Source organism: Leuciscus leuciscus (assembly GCF_965113295.1).
Source record: "Leuciscus leuciscus genome assembly, chromosome: 11".
NCBI lineage: Eukaryota > Metazoa > Chordata > Actinopteri > Cypriniformes > Leuciscidae > Leuciscus > Leuciscus leuciscus.
The window spans coordinates 5,900,710-5,922,337 of NC_138735.1; the positions used below are offsets into that span (position 1 = coordinate 5,900,710).

General features: G+C 41.9%; 1 protein-coding gene and 1 long non-coding RNA gene across 2 annotated transcripts in view; one reads left to right on the top strand and one right to left on the bottom strand.

The window, feature by feature from the left end:
- LOC309509621 overlaps positions 1-21,628 on the top strand; it is a 123,103-nt gene that overhangs the window by 47,970 nt on the left and 53,505 nt on the right. The window lies entirely within an intron of this gene.
- LOC309509596 (NXPE family member 3-like) overlaps positions 16,321-21,628 on the bottom strand; it is a 42,731-nt gene continuing 37,423 nt past the window's right edge. Inside the window, exon 8 of the mRNA XM_082184411.1 lies at positions 16,321-17,124. Coding sequence (XP_082040537.1) covers positions 16,927-17,124 — 198 coding nt within the window. The 3' untranslated portion in view covers positions 16,321-16,926. The remainder of the gene's footprint in view (positions 17,125-21,628) is intronic.

Genomic DNA, 21,628 nt, shown 5'->3' on the forward strand with positions numbered 1-21,628 from the left:
CTGCATGACCTGCATCGAAAATCCTTTGCATGAATCTGATGAAATGTTCCTGCATTTGAGGCTTCTTCCTTAGTGTCTGATGGAGTGACAAGAGACGTTTCATACTCAGGTCCCTATTGTTGGGTAGCTGTTGGTGTGGAATACGGAAAGGAAGAGGTGCCACCCAGCTGTTAGAGCTGTCAATGAACATTTCCTTGTCCATCAGTTTCATGAATGCTCGATCTTCAATGGAAGGGGCTATCTTTTCGTCGTCTTGTGTCCATTCGAAAATAGTGTTACCCAGCAAGTACTCAGGGCAGGTGAATGGGTAAAAATGACAGCCATGTAAAGAGATGGCATGATCTTTACTGCTTAGCTTCTCTTTCACCTGTATCTGATTAGGACATGGCTTGGACGTCCATTGAGAAGTATGTTTGTGCGGAACACGTCAACTGTGCTAGGTTTATGTGCTGACCCCAAGCAGACATTTCCCACTATATCACCCAGCCAAAGTCGAGTTTTTTGGCGTACGGTGAATTGTTCAAACCATTGCGCTGTTTCCTCACTTTGCGGACTTGGATGATATATCTCCCTAAGAGAAGCAGTATCTTAGCACATGGATCTATCTCTGGTATTTCGAGAGCAATAGATTTCAAAGTGAGGGAACTGGTGTGCAATGATGGGAGATGGGATCTCAGAATCTATATGTCGTCAGGCATATAATTACACTCGATAAGTGTTGGGAGTGACACGTGCGTCTTTCCATCCATAGATACAGCTTGAAACCCAGTGGCTCTTCTTCCTGAAGTTTCTGTTACCCCAGCACAAGTTTGAAGAGTGTATGGATGCTCTGTTCCTTTTACTTTGAATAGATAAAAAAACTCAGGTCTAGCTAGAGATCTATTACTTTGCTCATCGAGCACTGCATACATCTTCACCATAATTTCTGGATGATCCTCAGGATATACTCCTATCAGGCATATCTTAGAGCATGATTTGGGTATTGGACTGTCTCCACAAATCTCTGTGCATTGTGAAGTTACAGTAGGAAAAGGGCTTTTATCCTCCTCCCCGCCATGATCTGATGAAGGGTCTTTGATGGCCCACGGTGGAGGACCAGGATGAAGTGCAGACACATGTCGGTCACTCTCACATTAATTGCATTTGATTACTGCCTTGCAGTTCTTTGCCAAGTGAACCATCGAAGCACAGCACCTATAGCACACACTGTTTTATCTAAGCAGTGTTTGCCTTTCTTCTAGAGTCTTTGCTCTAAACCCACGGCAACGTCTCAGAGGATGAGGTTTGTTTTTATGTATAGGACACTGCTTTTCAACATCAATAGGTTCATTATCACAATAAATCCATTTTTCTTGCAGGTGATAAGGCAGCTTCTCCACGATCAGATTGACTCCTCTAGATGTGTCCAGATAAGAAAGTCCTGTCAAGTACCCTTCAGCTTTAGCAGACTGAATCTCGCCTAGCAGATCTCCAAGCTCTTGTAATTTCAGAGGATCTTGTTTATTGATTTTTGGAAATTTCTCAATTTTGTCAAAAAGTGCTTTCTCAACCACCTCCAGGGATCCATACATCTCCTCTAGACGATCCCAAGCCATTTAAGCCCTTCGTCAGGATACCTTATGTTCACTGACCTGATGCGTCTCACATATTCTGATGACCGACTGCCTAACTGTCACATGCCTGTCCTGTCTTGTGCTGCACATGGGTGTTTTGTTATTTTGGGCCATGTGCTCGTGTCTATTGTCTAGCCCCTCCCATCTTGTTATCTGATTATTGGTTAATTTGTCCCACCTGTCTGTCTCGTTACCCTCCTTTGTTTGTTCCCCTATTTAGCCTCCTTGTGTTTATAGTCTGGTGCTGGTTCGTTGTCCGAGTTTCTTGTTCCTGGAGTCTCTGAGTTTTGAGTTTGTTACCCTGTCTGCATGTCATCAATAAATTTCCTCTGCATCTGTATCCTCGTCTCATGATCATCTATTCCGTGACAGAACGGACCAGCCTACTATGTGGATACAGCGGAGTGAGATTTTTCCTCAGGGAGAGGAGAAAGGATCTTCTATTTCCTTATTGGAATACTTCGCCAGGTGCGCTCAAAGGACTTTGGAGGAGGAGAGGACCACGGCTGACGACAGTCAGCTGAAAGGAGAGCCTTCACCGCTGATCCCCCGAAACGGAGGAGAGGGAAGAACCCCTCCGTGACAGTTCCGGTGGTCCCAGTTCCGGTGGTCCCGAGTCCGGTGGTCCCGAGTCCGGTGGTCCCAGTTCCGGTGGTCCCAGTTCCGGTGGTCCCGAAACGGAGGAGGAGAAGGAAGACTTCCTCCATGCCTGTTCCGGTGGTCCCGAGTCCGGTGGTCCCAGTTCCGGTGATCCCGAGTCCGGTGGTCCCAGTTCCGGTGGTCCCGAAACGGAGGAGGAGAAGGAAGACTTCCTCCATGCCTGTTCCGGTGGTCCCGAGTCCGGTGGTCCCAGTTCCGGTGGTCCCAGTTCCGGTGGACCCGAGTCCGGTGGTCCCAGTTCCGGTGGTCCCAGAACTCCCTATCATCAGTCCTGCCATGGCCAGGAGGGCCGTGCATCTCTTCTATGCTATAGTGGTACTGCATGCGTGGAGGAGACACAGCACGTCTGCCGAGCCTGTGTCTTCGGACAAGATGGCCCAGCCCGAGACTGTTCACGTCACGTCTGCCCAGCCAGAGACTGTTCACGTCACGTCTGCCCAGCCAGAGACTGTTCACGTCACGTCTGCCCAGCCAGAGACTGTTCACGTCACGTCTGCCCAGCCAGAGACTGTTCACGTCACGTCTGCCCAGCCAGAGACTGTTCCTGAGCCTATGTCTTCGGACAAGATGGCCGCCGCCGCCGAGCCTGTTCACGTCATGCCTGCCGAGCCTGGGTCTTCGGACAAGATGGCCGCCGCCGAGCCTGTTCACATTACACCTGCCGATCCTGTGTCCCCTGACAAGATGGCCGCCGTCGAGCCTGTGTCTGTTCCTGAGCCGGTGGTGTCTGTTCCTGAGCCTGAGCCTGAGCCGGTGGTGTCTGTTCCTGAGCCTGAGCCTGAGCCGGTGGTGCCAGTTCCAGTGCCTGAGCCGTTGGTGCCAGTTCCAGTGCCTGAGCCGGTGGTGCCAGTTCCAGTCCCTGAGCCGTTGGTGCCAGTTCCAGTCCCTGAGCCGTTGGTGCCAGTTCCAGTCCCTGAGCCGTTGGTGCCAGTTCCAGTCCCTGAGCCGTTGGTGCCAGTTCCAGTGCCAGTTCCGGTGGTTCCTGTTCCTGAGTCGGTGGTGCCGGTTCCTGTTCCTGAGTCGGTGGTGCCGGTTCCTGAGTCGGTGGTGCCGGTTCCTGTTCCTGAGTCGGTGGTGCCGGTTCCTGTTCCTGGGCCGGTGGTGTCTGTTCCCTGGCCGCCCGATGGACTGTCGTCTCCGCCCTGGCCGCCCGATGGACTGTCGTCTCCGCCCTGGCCGCCCGATGGACTGTCGTCTCCGCCCTGGACTCCTGAACTGTCCATTCCCCTTGTCCCGCCCTGGTCTGTCCCTCCCGTCCCGCCCTGGTCTTATGGAGCGTCTGGGAGCCGCTCCGTAGGGAGGGGGTAATGTCACATGCCTGTCCTGTCTTGTGCTGCACATGGGTGTTTTGTTATTTTGGGCCATGTGCTCGTGTCTATTGTCTAGCCCCTCCCATCTTGTTATCTGATTATTGGTTAATTTGTCCCAACTGTCTGTCTCGTTACCCTCCTTTGTTTGTTCCCCTATTTAGCCTCCTTGTGTTTATAGTCTGGTGTTGGTTCGTTGTCCGAGTTTCTTGTTCCTGGAGTCTCTGAGTTTTGAGTTTGTTACCCTGTCTGCATGTCATCAATAAATTTCCTCTGCATCTGTATCCTCGTCTCATGATCATCTATTCCGTGACACTAACCACTTAATCAGTAAATCCAACTGTTCGCTGGAAGTGAGTTTGAGCCCACTGGTGGCATTTAAGAAAGAAGATTTCCAAGCCCAGTAGTTTTCTGGGTGATCGTCGAATTTTGTGAGCCCGGAACTAACGATCTCACGACAGTTGCTAAATCACTAATTTCAACTTCTCTGTGGGAAGGTGACTGCATAGGAGCGCTGGCATTGTAAGTCTGTGCAAGGGGCCAGTAATTAACTGGACTGTACGTGGCAGACTGAGGCTTTTCAATACATGATAGCGTTAGACTTTGAGACTGAATCATTGACCCGTTCAACAAAATCAGGTGGGACGCTCCTATGAGAGCTTTCCGTTAACTGCTTGTTTTCACTTCCGTATATGAAATCAACAGGTGGAGTGGCTAAACTTATTTCACTCAACAACAATGGAGTGATTTGAGTGCTGCTCCACATAATCACTGGTGCGCTGCACAGGGTCTGCAGCAGGAGCGATCGGGCTATGTGAACGATAACTGCCTTCCTCCATGCTCTCTACAGCCTCCTCTAATATTCTTGCCTCGGCCATAGCGGCAGCAGCCTCCTTTTCATGTTCTAGTGCTGTAAGACTGCCTTCCATGCAAACTTTTTCTACTTTCATTTCAGTTTCTTTCTTGACATAATATGCAAGTGTACGCTCTGCCTCAGCTCTAGCTCGTGCTTTAGCCGCAGCCATGCTAGCCGATGTCCTTTTAGATGATTTACATTTACATTTACATTTAGTCATTTAGCAGACGCTTTTGTCCAAAGCGACTTACAAATTGGGACTAAATTAAGCAAGTCATCGTGAAGAGGCAAAAAACAACGCAAGAAGTGCTCAAAATACGAAGGTCAGGCATTATTCAGAGTAGCATAAGCCCGATAAGCGAGAATTTACAGGAATATATATATATATTTTTTTTTATTTTTTTATTTTTTTATGCGGTTAAGTGCTCACGGAAGAGAAGAGTTTTCAGCTCTTTTTTGAATGTTGTCATGGATTCTGCATTCCGGATGCCGGTGGGGAGATCATTCCACCAGCATGGAACTGTGAATGAGAATGTTCTGGAAAATGATTTTTTGGCTCTCTGGGATGGGACCACGAGACGTCGCTCGTTGACCGATCGAAGGCTTCTGGTAGGGATGTAGACTTGTAGGAGTGAGTGAAAGTAGGACGGAGCTGAGCCTGTGACAGATCTGTAAGCAAGCGTCAGTGCCTTGAACTTGATGCGAGCAGAGAGAGGTAGCCAGTGCAGTGAGATGAACAAAGGAGTGACGTGGGCCCTCTTGGGCTCGTTGAAGACAAGACGAGCTGCAGCGTTCTGAATCATTTGTAGAGGTTTAGTTGCACATGATGGAAGTCCAGCCAGAAGAGCATTGCAGTAGTCAAGCCTAGTAATGACCAGGGCCTGGACGAGAAGTTGTGTTGCATGCTTAGTTAGGAAAGGCCTGATCTTCCTGATGTTGTGCAGTGCAAACCTGCATGATCGAGCTGTCTTTGAAATGTGATCTGTGAAGGTCAGCTGGTCATCAACTGTTACTCCAAGATTTCTGACCGACCTTGATGGGGTGATTGATGATGAGTCTAGCTGGATAGTGAAGTCGTGTTGCAGAGACGGATTGGCAGGGAGGACGAGAAGCTCAGTCTTTGCCAGGTTGAGCTGCAGGTGATGTTCCTTCATCCATGTGTTGTTGAACGTGTAACAACAGATCTAGTTTTCAGTATCTTCTCAGTCTCAGATTTTCTTTCACTCTCCATGACATATAATGCATAGATAGTACCTCGAAGTTGAAGACTGGATCGATGCAGAAGAAATTAGATATGAGGAGATCATTCACTTGAGAGCAGACTCTGTAGCTTGAATGAAGAGATTCCGTCTTTCCATTGGATTGAAGCTCCGTCTTTTCACTATTCTGTCCCTGATGCAAGTAGGTTGCACCTCAACAGATAGTTAAACAGGGTTAAAGAAAAAGTCGAAACGTGTTTTACTTTGAAATCTTCAGTCCCACAACGTAAATTTTTGTAATAACTACAATACAAACTGAAAATGTACATTAAGTATTAAGTATGAATAAAAGTCAATTGTAAGAGAGAAAACAATCTAGTGTTAATATATAAAAGAAAGATAACAAATCTTCTTTGAAAATGGATAGCAAATGTTTTCTTAAAACCTATGAAATACTCTTTTTTTTAATTTATTTTTTTATTATATTAAATAATACATAATTACAGACAATGGCCTCTTTGGCATGAAATAACAGAAGAATATATATTTTATCAGAGAGACATGTGCTGCTGCATCACTACTGTGGTGAAGTGAAAACTAAGATGGTCACCACGACCTCTAACCTAAGTCACATTATGCATCTTAACCAATTAAATAAAACCAAAATTAAATGACTACTTAAATAGTCAGAACAGTATCAAAAGGGAACTAATTAATGCTGTTACATAACAAATCTAAAATTAAATGAATTGCTAATTACAACATTGAAATAAAATGTAAAGGCTGTACAAATACTAGATTTCATTTATCTATTATTATAACTTTTATGCTGTTTTGATCGCTTGGCTGTTTAGTTATACAGGTCCAGAAATTCAAGTTTTTCGTCAGGTGTGTGATGTTCTTTTTTAATATGATTGTCATTACTTTTCTGCCTTGCCCCCAGCCAATCACTGCATTGCTGATCATGGTTTTGAGTATCGATATATCGGCCCTTTCCAATGAACACAAGGACACATAGTAATCTCAGATAACTTAATCCAGATATTTTAATCAAATCTGCAAATTCGTTTAAAGAAACAAATGAGCTAATTTTCAGTTGTCACAATTAGAAGATCTGGCATTTGTCAAATCATCTCATATGTATTAAGCGAGGTACAAAGAATCCCGAGACAGACATGACAAAGATTGACTAAACTAAAAAACGACTTGGTTACTAACGTAACCTCGATTCCCTGAGATGAGGGAACGAATATTTTGTAAGACTAGCTTAAGCTATGGGAAAACTCCTTTTCTCGAGAATATTGAAGCCAAATCTTTAAAACGCAGCGCAGCTGCACAGCATACATAGATGAACGGCGAGTACGGTCATTGGCTGTGCTGCGGCAACTACACAAACCTATGGCGAGGCGGCTCAGATGCGCGAACCAATCAGGACACTTCGCGCCCTAGCATGTCAGAGCCCGCCAGAATGGGCATGGTCAAAGGCTATAACGCACCCATTCCCCGCCAAGGAACTCAGGTTTAATCGACTTAAGCGATCCCTTGATCAAAGCACAGAGGATGGTGGGTTACGCAATACTCGTTCCCTCATCTTAGCGAACCAAGGTTACGTTAGTAACCGAGTCGCTCCTTATCGAGAGGTCTCTTGTATTACGTGAGGCTAGCTTACTCTTTGGGAACCCCCTTCAAAACCCTGTGCGTGCTTAACTTCGCTCCATACAGTAGCACGAGGCAAGATGCCTGAGGGTGTAAAAGAGTAAAGTATGAACCCAATAAGCCGGTCAGTGACGGGCTTCATTTAGGGAAAAACAAGGAATGGGCTTAATGAGGGCCAAACTTTTATAATGTATATATCATTTATATATATATGTAGCACAGTGCTAAAAAGCATTTAAGTTAACTAAGTGCTAAATAACTTAGATTACATAAAGTTCATAATTGTACATTAGAACTAAAGAAATTATCTTAAAGATATACAAAAATTTTAATTTAGAAGTAAGCTTAAGAAACAAATTTATTGTAGTTCATCTCCATTCTATTCATTTTGAGTAAATGTAAGGGATTATGGGAGTTGTAGTTTGATATACAATTGTGTTTGTTTCAGTTATGTGTTTACATTTATTCTAAGAGTTTTTGTTTAAAGGATTTCATTGGTAAAGTGAAATGTATAATGTAACATGTAATATTTTGATGTTTGGTGGTAAAATTTTTTTTATTATATGACTTTTGTATGCATGGAATGACATGTGAGGTGAAAGGTCGCAAACCGCGGGAGGAGAGAGACTGAATAGCTGAGGAGAAGTTGCGTCGATGACTTGCTCCATGCTGTAGTGGTTAAACTGTAAAATAGAACGCGACAAACGTTGTATATTTGCCAGTTGGACTTTGTTTAGGTTTTGTGCACACAATCGGACTGAATTGTGAACTTGGAAACCGAAGATTTTGTAGTTATTGACGTTTGCCAAAGCTAACATCTCGCCGCTGTGAGGATGCCTGTCGTGTGAGTGATTTCCAGTCCATGGACATCGCGTGTGAGAGACTGCCTGCCCGTGACGGTGCGGTAGTTCGACGAAAGATAATTCTCACTTGGGATTAAGGTATCTTTAATTGTTTCTCTTGCTCCAAAGGGAGTGAAGGGGTCATTTTGTTTGGCCACACCGAACACACGCGTCGCTCCAGGCCTGCAACGGTTAGGTTTTAGCTCATTTGCCGGCTAGGACTGGGGTGGGGTGAATCACGTGTGAGTGTGTGTGTGCGCGTGTGGGCCCGCGTGTGTGTTTCATGTTGATGTGTTATGTACTGTATTTTAGCCTACTGTTGAATGTTAGCTAAAGTGAGGTTAATGTAGCCTACAAGTTTCTAAGCTCTTACTACATTTTGAGGCTATTGAGGTACATGTAACTTTTTGATTTCTTTTACATTTTGAGGATAATTCAAACTTGAGGTTTGAGGTGATTTAATTTTATTCAATAAGCTTAGTAAGTATTTGTTGAATACTTTTCTTCATTTAATACACTTGTATATATTTTTTTTGTTTATCTTGAGAATTCATTCTTTTGGTGAATTTAATATTTTATTTATTCAGTAAACGCTATTTTATTTAACATTTTGATAACTGAGTTCTGAGTATTTACTTAGTGTAAGATATCATTGGGTTATAGATTTAATATGTAAATGATATTTCATGTGAATATGGTTTAAGTCAGTTACACACAAGTAAGTATACAGGGTTGTGGTTTGGACTTGTGGTGGGACATGTGGCAAATGGACTTGGCATCAGTGTCGATTGTGACGTCAACGAGAGCAGCAGGTACCGACTGATTGAGAGGAGTGTGGCGGTAGCAAAAGAGGCGCCCCTCGTGTGTAACTACCAGTTATGCCACCTAAAAAAGACATGGATGAAATTAAGAAGTTGTTGGATTCCTTAACAGAGGAGCTAAACGCAGTGAAAGAGCTGCATAAACAACCCAGAGAGACCTCGATGACGGAGGATATCGGAGAAATCAGGAAGTCACTCGACTTCCTATCAGGTGAAACCAGCGCCATTAAAGAGCAACAAAAACAACTCCTACATTTGATGGAGGAAGTCAAAGAGCTGCGAAGGCAAAACGCAAAAAAGGAAGAAAGAATATCTGACCTGGAAAGGAGGGTGGACGAACTGGAGCAGTATTCCAGAGTGAACGCTGTTATCGTGACTGGCCTGAAAGTTAAGCCCCGGTCTTATGCCAAAGCGGTGGCTAACACGGGTGCAGAGCCAGACGAGCAGGACATGATCTCCGTAGATCACCATGTGGCGACCCTCCTACAGTCCAGAGGAATAACGCTGGACGTGGATGACATCGAGGCCTGCCACCCGATCCCGCGGAGGAGAGACCGCGATCCGCCAGCGGTAATTATGAGGTTCGCGAACAGGAAGAAAAAGATTGATCTACTGAAACAAGGACGAAAACTAAAGGGGACTAATGTCTTCATGAACGATCACTTAACACGGAAGAACGGGGAAATAGCACGCAAAGCCAGGATCCTGAGAAAGCAAGGCAAAGTCCAGAGCACTTGGGTGAGGAACTGTAAAATCTTCATTAAGCTAAATGGGCCACCGGAGGAAGCAAAGGTGTTGGCTGTCAGAAGCATGGAGGAGCTAGCCAAATATGACTGAAACGGGAGTGACATCTCAGAGGTAACAACAAAACATTCTACATGTATACAAGAACTTAAAATCAGATCATTTCACAAGAGGTCACTGAACACAGTGATTATGACCCAGAGAATAACAGAGATCCTGACACTATGTTTTTGTTAGATACTAACATTGACTGCCGCTACTATTCTGAAAATGATTTCAATGCTGTTAACACCAAAGGAAAACTATCAATAATTCATTTTAATAGCAGAAGCATGTACACAAACTTCAGTAGTATTAAAGAGTATTTGCAACAATCCATTACTCCATTTAATATAGTATCAATATCAGAAACCTGGTTTAATGAAAGAAAAGGTATTGACAATTTTGAATTGGAAGGTTACGCCTTAAATTATGTGAACAGGAAAAACAAAGCAGGTGGTGGGGTAGCTTTATATGTAAGCAATAAAATAACATTTAAAATGATTGAAAAAATGGCAGTATCAGTTGATAACTTACTTGAATGTGTAACAATTTAAATAATTTGTGAAAGGAAAAAAAATATTATAATTAGTTGTATTTATGGATCACCTGGGTCTAGCATTGAAATATTTACAGAATGGATGGAGAGAACATTCTCTACTGTAAATAAAACATTATTTATTTGTGGTGATTACAATATTGATCTGATGAATCATGACAACCATCATGCCACTGATGAATTTGTGAATGCTTTGTATAGTATGAGCCTCTTCCCATCTATCTCCAGACCTAGTAGAATTACCTCACATAGTGCAACACTCATTGACAATATCTTTACAAATGCTATGGATCAAACTAAAGTAAGTGGACTCATGATATCTGACATAACTGATCCTCTTCCTATATTTGCATTGTACAATGACAATTACAAAAATACATATAAAAGGGTACTAACCGACAAGTCTATTGATGCTCTAAATTGTGAGCTAGCTAACCAGGATTGGACCAATGTGCTTGTGGAGAATGATGTGAACAATACTTACCTGGAAATATTTTGTACATTATATAACAAACACTGCCCTGTGCGTCAATATAGGAGGGAGAAACAGATATTAAAGTGTCCATGGTTAACACAAGGACTACTTAATGCATGTAAAAAGAAAAATAATTTATATAAACAATTTATGATTAAAAAAACAAAAGAATCTGAAGAACGGTATAAAGTATACAAGAACAAACTGATAACCATTGTACGAAATAGCAAGAAATTATACTATGAAAATAAATTAAATGAGAACAAAAGTAATATTAAAGGAATTTGGAGTATACTGAATAAATTGTTAAGAGACAATCGAACAATCAACTCATATCCTGATTATTTTATAGATAATGACACTGAAAACTATAATATGGAAAACATTGTCAATAAGTTCAATGATTTCTTTATAAATGTTGGTCCTGAATTAGCGGCCAAAATCCCAGCAAGCAGTAATAACATAATGGTGGATTCAGCTATAGAAAGGAACACTCAAACCATCTTCCTCTCTGACGTGAGTGAGACAGAAATCAAAACTATTGTGAATAAATGTAAAAATAAATGATCTATGGACTATTTGGACATTAATATGAGATTGATAAAAAGAATAATTGACAATATTGTGAAACCCTTAACACACATATGTAATGCTTCATTCCAAACTGGAACTTTTCCAGACAAAATGAAAATAGCCAAAGTGTTACCGCTATTTAAAAACGGAAGTTAGCATATATTTACAAATTATAGGCCTGTCTCTCTGCTGCCTCAGTTCTCAAAAATATTGGAGAAAACGTTCTACAGCAGACTGGATACATTTATTGCGAAGCATGAGTTAATTAACGAAGGGCAATACGGATTTAGACCTAAAAGATCGACCACTATGGCTATTATTGATGCTGTGGAAGAAATCACCAGTGCTGTAGACAGTAAAAAACATGCTGTTGGAATCTTTATAGACCTAAGGAAAGCATTCGATACCATCAATCACTCAATCCTTGTTCAAAAATTAGAAAAATATGGTATTCGGGGAGTTGCTGGGAACTGGATTAAAAGCTATTTAAATGAGAGACAACAATTTGTTAAAATGGGGGACACTGAATCAAAATGTATGAGCATTGTTTGTGGGCTGCCTCAAGGGTCTATACTGGCACCCTTGCTATTCAATTTATATATCAATGATATATTTAAAGTATCAGATTTATAAAAAATTGTGTTATTTGCTGACGATACCAACATATTTTATTCTAACGATAACTATAATAGACTTATAAAGGATGTAAATCAGGAATTAGCTAAATTTAAAACATGGCTGGATTTAAACAAATTATCACTCAATCTAAACAAAACAAAAATGATCATGTTTGGCAATTATAAGGAAAATCCTGAACTACTGATAAATATAAATGGTATTAAAATAGAAAAAGTAACAGAAATCAAATTCTTGGGAATCACGATAGACAACAAACTGAGCTGGAAATCACACATTGGACACATACAAAGGAAGATAGCAAAAAATATTGCAATTATAAACAAAGCTAAGTATGTTTTAAATTATAAGGCGCTGTATATATTGTATTCCAGTCTTATTTTGTCATACTTAACTTATGGAATTGAGGTCTGGGGTAATAATTATAAAAGTTCCTTACATCCCCTTGTAATACTCCAAAAACAAGCGATCAGAGCTATTCATAAGGTAGGATACCCTGAACATACAAATATACTGTTTTTACAAAGTAACATGCTTAAATTCATGGACTTAATTGATTTCTATACTGCACAATTAGTGTATAAAGCAAATAGGGTCCTACTACCAGCAAATATTCAAAAACTATTTATAAAAAGAGATAGCTGTTACAATTTGAGAGGTTATGGCCAACTTAAAGTACCAGCTTTCAGAACTACGAGGAAAAGTATGTGTGTGTCTGTGTGTGGTGTCAGGCTCTGGAATAACCTGAGAGTTGGGCTCAAGCAGTGCCCATTCATTTATCAATTCAAATCAAAGTACAAACAAGTCATACTGTCTAAGTACAGGACGGAAGAATGTCCTTAAGTGTGGAAAGGGAATTAGCTGCAGAGCAATCTATTTATGTTGTATTTTATTTTATTTTTTGACTGGCATACTATAACAGATAATATAAGATAATAAAAATAATATAATTAAACTATTTATAATTATAAACAATTGTGGCCATTGAATGTATTGAATTCATAACAATAAGGAACAAAAGATCAAATTAAAAGATTGGTGACTAGTTGTCACTGGTAATGATGGGTCTTTGTACTTACTGAAGAGTCTTTTTTCCTTGTCTTGGAATCAGCAGAATGATTGTGAGTTAATATTGTTGATTGTATAGTTACTGGAATAGGACAACATAGATATGTCAATTGTCTTTTTGATTATAGTAAATGTATCTACTGCTCAAATGTATAAAAGGGGGAAGGCGTCAATAAGCTTAAGCTTCTGCCTACTCCTTTTGAGCATCATATCCACATTGTTATTTATTTATTTACTTATTCATTGCGCATGTATCCTTCTTTAGTTTTGACTACTGTGCTGGAACTTGTTACTATGTAGAACTTTGTGGAACTCAGATGCTCAAATAAATAAATAAATAAATGAAAAATGGTTTAAAAGTTTATTAGTTATTCAAAGCACATGTAAAGTTACACAAACAGACATTTAAACAGGAATTCAGCAAGAATTCTATATCTTATATACAGTTTACTAGGATTAATTTAAGATCCCAGGAACGCCCTTTAGTACTAGGAGATAGGCCTAGGGGGCGCTACATATATGAATACCGTAGTTCGAGATTAACCAGGACCAGATATGTATCGGGCCCAAAGTTTAGGGGGTTTGTGCTTACACACTCTGAATTGAAAGAACCCTAGCTTGCAAAGCGGGAACTTCCTGGTTATAAAACCTCATAAATGTGGATGGCGAGGCCCAGCCAGCTGCCGCACAGATATCTTCAATGGGTATTCCGCTTGACTAAGCCCAATATCCGCACCCTGGTTCAGAATGCCTGGCATATGCGCCGCCCTCAGCGAGCGCAGGTTGTGCTGAGCCCATAGAATGAGACTCTTGGCCATGGCGTGCAGGTTGTTTGACCTGAGACCACCCTGGCGATTTATGTAAGACACCACTGCCATGTTGTCCATTCGGACCAGGATGTGGTGGCCTCTTAGATATGGGAGAAAAGCTTTCAGTGATAGAGTGACCACTCTCATCTCTAGACAGTTTATATGTAGGCGCTTCTCCGGGCTTGACCATAGGCCAGAGATGGGCCTGCCCTCATAAAGGGCCCCCCAACCTAGGTTGGAGGCGTCTGTCGAGATCACTTTTCTATTTGAAACCACACCCATACTCACGCCAGACTGATAACAGTCGGCCGCTTTCCAAGGAGTCAGGGCTTTGATGCAGCCATGACTCCCTCTGATTAGTAAGTGGCCAGATCGCCACGTGCACAGGGTTTCAGCAAGCGATGAAGAGGAAGCATGTGCTGTAGTCCTAGCTGGAGTACTGATAATGCTGAGGCCATGAGACCCAACATCCTCTTAAATCTTTTGAGAGGAGCGCGAGCGGGGCGGGGTGGGGCTCACATGTTTTCAATGCTCATTAATACTCTAACCCCGCTGTTGTGAACGGGAGGGCGCGAGGGGCGGGGTCGCTTTCTGTATCGTAAGAAAGCTGGCCGCGAGCGCAGTGAAGAGAGCAGATGTTATAGAATTTTCACCTGCTGCCAGAGCCGGGATTTGAACACAGGTCAGGATTTGAACAACTCTGGCGCAAAAGCCTCAGATTCCACCACTGAGCCACACTGAGAATGACGTAAAACAGTTGGCGCGAGCAGAGAAGAGAGTGGCATGCTTTGTGTCACCTGTAAAAACGGCATTTGTTGCAGGTGTGCATGTTTTCTAACAGGCACCTTAGCTGCAATATTGACATTTCCAGCCGCCCGAACTAAGAGAGGACTGGGAAATGTGTTAGAAATGGAGGTTGGTCCGGGCTCGGTGGGACTCAAACACTCTCTTTCTTCCTTTCGCCAATGTGAGTGACACAGTTTCAGCGAGCGTTGTGAAACTCACTCATAGTGTCCGTCTGGGACATGCAGAGAGCTCGAGAGGGCTCTGCATGACATGCAAAATGGCGCTCGTGAACTGGACCGGCGAGGGAGTTTCCTCAGGAGAGAGCGAGGCACACTGGGCTGGCGTGTTTTCGCTCGTCTCTGTCCGCGCTCTGGCATCCTTTGTGAACGGCGCTTCTTTTTGCGCAGCTCGAGTAAAGGGAGAGAGAGAGAGCGGGAAGCGCAGTGTCGTCGTCGGCGAAAATGGCCAGTCGAGCCCGTGGGGTGGAGAGATCCATCATGTCGCATTCAGGGCAGCCGAATGTCTGAGCCGCCTCGCCATAGGTTCGTGCAGCTGCACTGCGTTTTAAAGATTTGGCTTCAATATTCTCGAGAAAAGGAGTTTTCCCATAGTGTAAGCTAGCCTTAGCAATACAAGAGACCTCTCGAAAGGGAACAGTTTAAAATAATTTAACACTTCAATTTAAGAGGCGTGTGAGATGAGAAAATGTTGGTTTTATGATTTTTGAGGTAAAATAAGAAACACAATTCTTTCTTATAACTATGAAGTAAACTTAAGATGTAAACTAACTCTGGAACATAACCTGCTCTGGAGTTGACTATGTTCAGAGAATACGTCGCAATTGTTACATCCCAGATGTAACGTTTGCCTAGTAACAGTGAAAAAGAAAAAAAGATTTTGGGTTAGAGATTGTGCCTGGCCCTGCCCCGCATGGGAGACATATTAAATTCCAGTTCAACAAGGTTTGTTTAGAAGAAATTTAAATAACAAAGTAACTCTCAAGGAAGCAAAAAAGGCATCTGGGGTGTATTCCAGAAAGCAAGGTTATCTTACCGTCAAACATACCCTGAACCCCTGGTTGATTCACCCAAACCTTGCTTACTCGAGGTATGCTGGTTCCAAAAACGCGTCCGAGAGTAAGTTCATCCAACTCAGGGTATGTTCGTGGTTAACACATAAGACATTCTCAACAGAGACGAATCGACGAGTCACCAAGGAAACGGACGCTAAGAAAAAGTGTGCCTTACTAATTCTTTCTTCTTTTGTTAAATGCTTATTTACATAGTGCATATGACCACCTATTTGATTGGTTGTGCAATCTTTTTTCAATCTTTTCGTTTAATAATATTTAATCACGGTGAATAAGAACTATATTGTTTGATTGATGCTAATTATATAATAAAAAGAAAGACTGATTAAACTAAATTACAGTTTGTAATTTAAGATAACATGGCTGTAAAAGTTTATTTTGTTTAGTAATTTTGCTTCTACATTACTTGAAAGGTAATATATATCATATCATATCATATATATCATATCATTTCATGTCTTTTATTATAGAAATACATTATGGCAAAGAAAATCGTCCTGTTGCAAAAAAACAACAACAAGAAAACGTCTGATCAACGGAGATCAAAGATGCGTGAGAATAATATAGCTATATATTAGAATAAAATTAACATTACCTTGTTTTAATAGTGCTTTATCTATCAATATAACTATATATATATGATATTGTGCGCAATCTGTCACGCCCACTGGAGCCTCATCAATAGAGCATGCCTGCGCTGAACACCTCTGAAGTAAACTAACCCTGGAACAGATCCTGCTCCGGAGCAGGTTATGGCTACTTACATACCCTGAAAGTTAACTCCGTTTTTGGAACCGAAAGTTAAGCTTACTTACCCTTAAACATACCAGGGCATGTCACATAACCTGCTATCTGGAATGCCCCAGCACACAACATCTAACCCTATATACACTATTATAATAACATACAATTTAATAACCACGGAATCTACCACTATGGCCATTTACATACCCTGAAAGTTACCCCAGTTTTTGGAGCCAAAGGTTGAGGTTAAAAATAAATAATAATGAATTTAATTTAACTGAATACATTTTGAGATTATATAGGTTTACATTAAGCAGGTAGGTGCTAAGCTTGGTAAGTTTTAACAATATGTATACCAGAAGTTTCTTACAGATGCTCATTTTTTCACTGTAGGTACATACATTTCTTGGTATATTATAACAAAGTAAGGAAAATATTATTCTAGTGTATCAGGCAGGACAAATATATGAGAGCAACATGTCGACTTCATTAGCAATAATAACAGGTCCTGGGTGAATATTTTCACGTAGATAGTGACAGGACGTCATCTTCCAGACATCGAAGTAGATTACTCCATCAATATCTCGGAACATCTCCTGCATCACTGTATTCATCTGCATTGTATACCAATCACTTTGAAAAATATCCTGTAACAACACAGATCAGTAACAGACAATACTACAAGCATTAATATTAACTTGGTTTAGATAAACTACATTGTTTGCATTTTCTACCAGAAACAGTGCTGAGTAGGTTACTTAAATTTTTGTGTGTCACCTGTTATAACTGACATTAAACTTTGACCTTGTAGGCCTATCTAATAGGGGAAAAACAAGGAATAGTTAATTAAAAAAATGATTAATTCATCTACGTTTCCTCATGTTTTATGCTGAGCTCTATACTAGTCTCTATTATTAAACAAAAAAAGCTATTTATAGCAGAATGTCCAGTAAATGGTGACCATTTTTTCATGGGAAAAATAGTTCCCTTCAAAAATGGTCACTTCGTATTGCATAGCTAATACACAGTGGGGAAAATCCTTTCCTCGAGCATATTGAAGCCTATAAAAAAACGCAGTGTAGCTGCACAGCGAGCATCAGTAGAGCGACAAGCTCGCCAATTGACTGTGCTGCGGCAACTGCACAAACCAATGGCGAAACGGCTCTGACGTGCGAACCAATCAGGCAGCTTGGCACCCAGCACGTCAGAACCCACCAGAAGGGGCGTGGCTTATAGCTATAAAAGCACATCATTTTCGCCATAGCATCCAATTTAATCTCCTTCAGCGACCTTCACGTCACTGCCTCACTCTGAAGTCTTCGCCGTGGAATCATGCCTTTTCAGCTGGAACGAGCCTTCTACACCGAAATAGTGCCTTCTTCTCTTCAAAAAATGCTTTTCTTCTGTCGCTGTTCTCCTGTGGCCATCCGGCGTAGACGCAATATCCTTTCACTTCTACTGTGTGTTAGCCTCGTGACGCACAGCTTGTAAAAAGGCCACATTTCTGAGAAAACGCGAGCGTTGTTGCAAATGCCGCCTTCTCTCTTTGCGTCGTGCAGATCTCACCTGCACAATGCCGACAGGCACACGGAGTGTGCCATGTGCCTGGGAGCCGCCCACACGGAAGCAGCACTTTCTGCCAGAGGCTGCTCTCAGTGAGAGAGCATGCCCATCTCCATGCTGCGAACGCAGTTAGCTCTCTTTAACCCCCTGAGGTCGGCTATCGCGCCGGCGCGATAGGCTCGTTTTTTTTCAGATCAGTGCAAAAGAGACTAAAAATACTCTGTTGATTTTGATCTTACATGCTTATGTTGTACATCATTAAAAAAGTTAAATGTCTTCTTTTATTTGTGTACACTCATAATAAAAACAAAATGTTGTGTTTTTCGTAAAACAAAGAAAATAAACATGATGCGCGTTCTGCCGTCTCTCTCAATGTGAAACTCATTCTGAAACGCGACAGAAAATGACCTGTAACTCAGCGAATGTTTGTCACATAGACTTGAAACGCATGTCTATACAACGCTTGGAGTCTCTGGGCCCTATCTTGCACCCAGCGCAATTGACTTTGTACACCGACGCATGTATCATTCCTATTTTGCACCCGCGCAAAGCGGACTTTTCCCTCCACAGAAGCACGTCGGTAAGTTAGGAAATACACTTGCGCTCCCGGGGGTGGTTCAGCGCAAAGAGGAGGCGTGTTCCGGCGCAAACGTTCCTTCATGCTATTTTGCAGGTTTAGAAAACAATTGCGCCACTGACCAGGAAAAAATTTTTTCAAGTCAGTGGCGTGTTGCGCATGTTATTCATATGCTATTTTAAGGGCGCATGCTTGGCCATAATCAATGTAGCGTGTGCACAACGCGCACTTTGATTCTCTCATCTACACAGAAGCAGCAGTTTTCATTTTTTCAAATCATACATTATAGATAGATAGATAGATAGATAGATAGACAGACGATTTATTATAAAAGCAAACATCTAGCTTACACATTTACCCAAATTATCATACGCCTGTTTAACCGAAGTTAAAGGGTTAGTTCACCCAAAAATGAGAATTCTGTCAGTAATTACTCACCCTCATGTTGTTCCAACCATGTAAGACTTTCGTTCATCTTCGGATCACAAATTAAGATATTTTTGATTAAATCTGAGAGTTATCTCACTCCTCCATAGGCTTCCAGAGGGACCGAAACTCGCCGGCCCAGAAAGTCAGTGAAGAAAATGTTGAAATAGTCCAAGTGACTACAGTGGCTCTACATTAAGTGTATCATGCGACGACAATACTTTTTGTGCGAAAAAACAACAAAAATAACGACTTTATTCAACCATTAGTGTTCTTCAATGTGGGCCTCTGACGAGAGTTCACGGGAGCGCCACGACGCATGCGCGAGAACTGAGATTACGGCGTTCTTCTTCTACTACTACTTGTTACTGGATGCTCACTCCTTAGGAGTATTATCGCCATCTACTGTACAAGATGACGTCCCGACATTGCCGGGAGCGTAAAACGGTCTGTTTACAAGCAGCTGAAGACGCGCGCTGTATGTAAAACTGTATTCGTAAATATGTCCGCAGATTTCGATGTAGATGAAGATTTGAATTTTTTTTTAACCAACCATACTTATTCGAACCAGAATACACAGAACTACAAGAGATGGAAGATGCTGCAACACAACAGCAGTCTGCTTCTGAAAGACAGAGAGCATTGGACAGCTGATGGTGTAAATGTAATCAGTGCCAAACGATGCCTGCTGAGGCCATCCTTAAAAATATTTTGGTTTGCCGTAACAGCCAAAAAAAAAGAAAAGAAAAAAAAAAGGGGTCGGTTGGTCGGTCTATATATAGCCTATATTCTTTCTTCTTTTTTTTCAAGATTCAATGTAGAGTTTCGGTTCATTTAAGAGACGAGCGCGCGGGCGCCTCCATGTCCTGATTATATTGCCTGGCTGTTACGGCAAACCAAAATATTTTTAAGGATGGCCTCAGCAGGCATCGTTTGGCACTGATTACATTTACACCATCAGCTGTCCAATGCTCTCTGTCTTTCAGAAGCAGACTGCTGTTGTGTTGCAGCATCTTCCATCTCTTGTAGTTCTGTGTATTCTGGTTCGAATAAGTATGGTTGGTTAAAAAAAATTCAAATCTACATCGAAATCTGCGGACATATTTACGAATACAGTTTTACATACAGCGCGCGTCTTCAGCTGCTTGTAAACAGACCGTTTTGCGCTCCCGGCAATGTCGGGACGTCATCTTGTACAGTAGATGGCGATAATACTCCTAAGGAGTGAGCAGCCAGTAACAAGTAGTAGTAGAAGAAGAACGCCGTAATCTCAGTTCTCGCGCATGCGTCGTGGCGCTCCCGTGAACTCTCGTCAGAGGCCCACATTGAAGAACACTAATAGTTGAATAAAGTCGTTATTTTTGTTGTTTTTTCGCACAAAAAGTATTGTCGTCGCATGATACACTTAATGTAGAGCCACTGTAGTCACTTGGACTATTTCAACATTTTCTTCACTGACTTTCTTGGCCGGCGAGTTTCGGTCCCTCTGGAAGCCTATGGAGGAGTGAGATAACTCTCAGATTTAATCAAAAATATCTTAATTTGTGATCCGAAGATGAACGAAAGTCTTACATGGTTGGAACAACATGAGGGTGAGTAATTACTGACAGAATTTTCATTTTTGGGTGAACTAACCCTTTAAGTGGGTTTCTCCATCCCCAATGTCCCTGACGAGAATGTCGGTCTCTTCGGCTGTGAACCGCTCCTGGCGCGCGCCTGGCAAATCCGCCGTTATAATAGGAATCCGCTTTAGAACAAGCGCGCCTGCTCTTAAAGGGAATGTGAGATGTCGCTCTGATTGGTTTATTTCACGTTACACCCAAACCACACCTATGAATAATGAAGCTACTTCAGACCAACCCCTTTTAGATTTGCGCCGCGCGCAAGAGTCATTTATCCCGCCGGGAAAATAGCAACAGCGCCGGAGATCCGCCCACAAAGTTACTTGCGCTTTGCGCTTGACACTTGCGTTTCAGATCGTTAAAATAGGGCCCTCTATTTTTAAAGTATGTAAATTATTTAAAAAACACATATTCGAAGTAATCCGTATGAAAGCAGCGGCATGTACAGTTTCTCAAACGCGTCCTAATTAACTCTGTGACCACGCCCAAGCGCGCACGAGCGATTGACATGCAAATGATCCACGCGACGAACGCAGAGCTGTAAACGACCTCATTACCTCAAAACAGAGAATCAGAGACTTCGGTAACTTACTCCTCTGCTTTTCATCGAGTTTGGAAGACTGTGTTTGTGCTGTGCTCTGCTGTTTCACTTGGATTTACCTCATAAGAATTAGTAGAATGCAATTTGAAGACAAGAAAGATGTAAGGTAAGAAATTCTTAATTACTAGTTTATGTTATTGTTGCATAAACTTCACATTGCAGTTGAACTGTTGCTAGATATAAGGTGAATATTATAATATTTAGACCCGTGTTTACTATACTGCGTTTGTGGATATGTATCATATGTATCAATGTATCATATTTTGGAGCGCGCTGTGGGTTTGAAAAGCAAAACGCACCAAACAAAGGCTTCATGTTACTCCAATCTCATTTCATATCATCATAACGAAATTGAAACATTT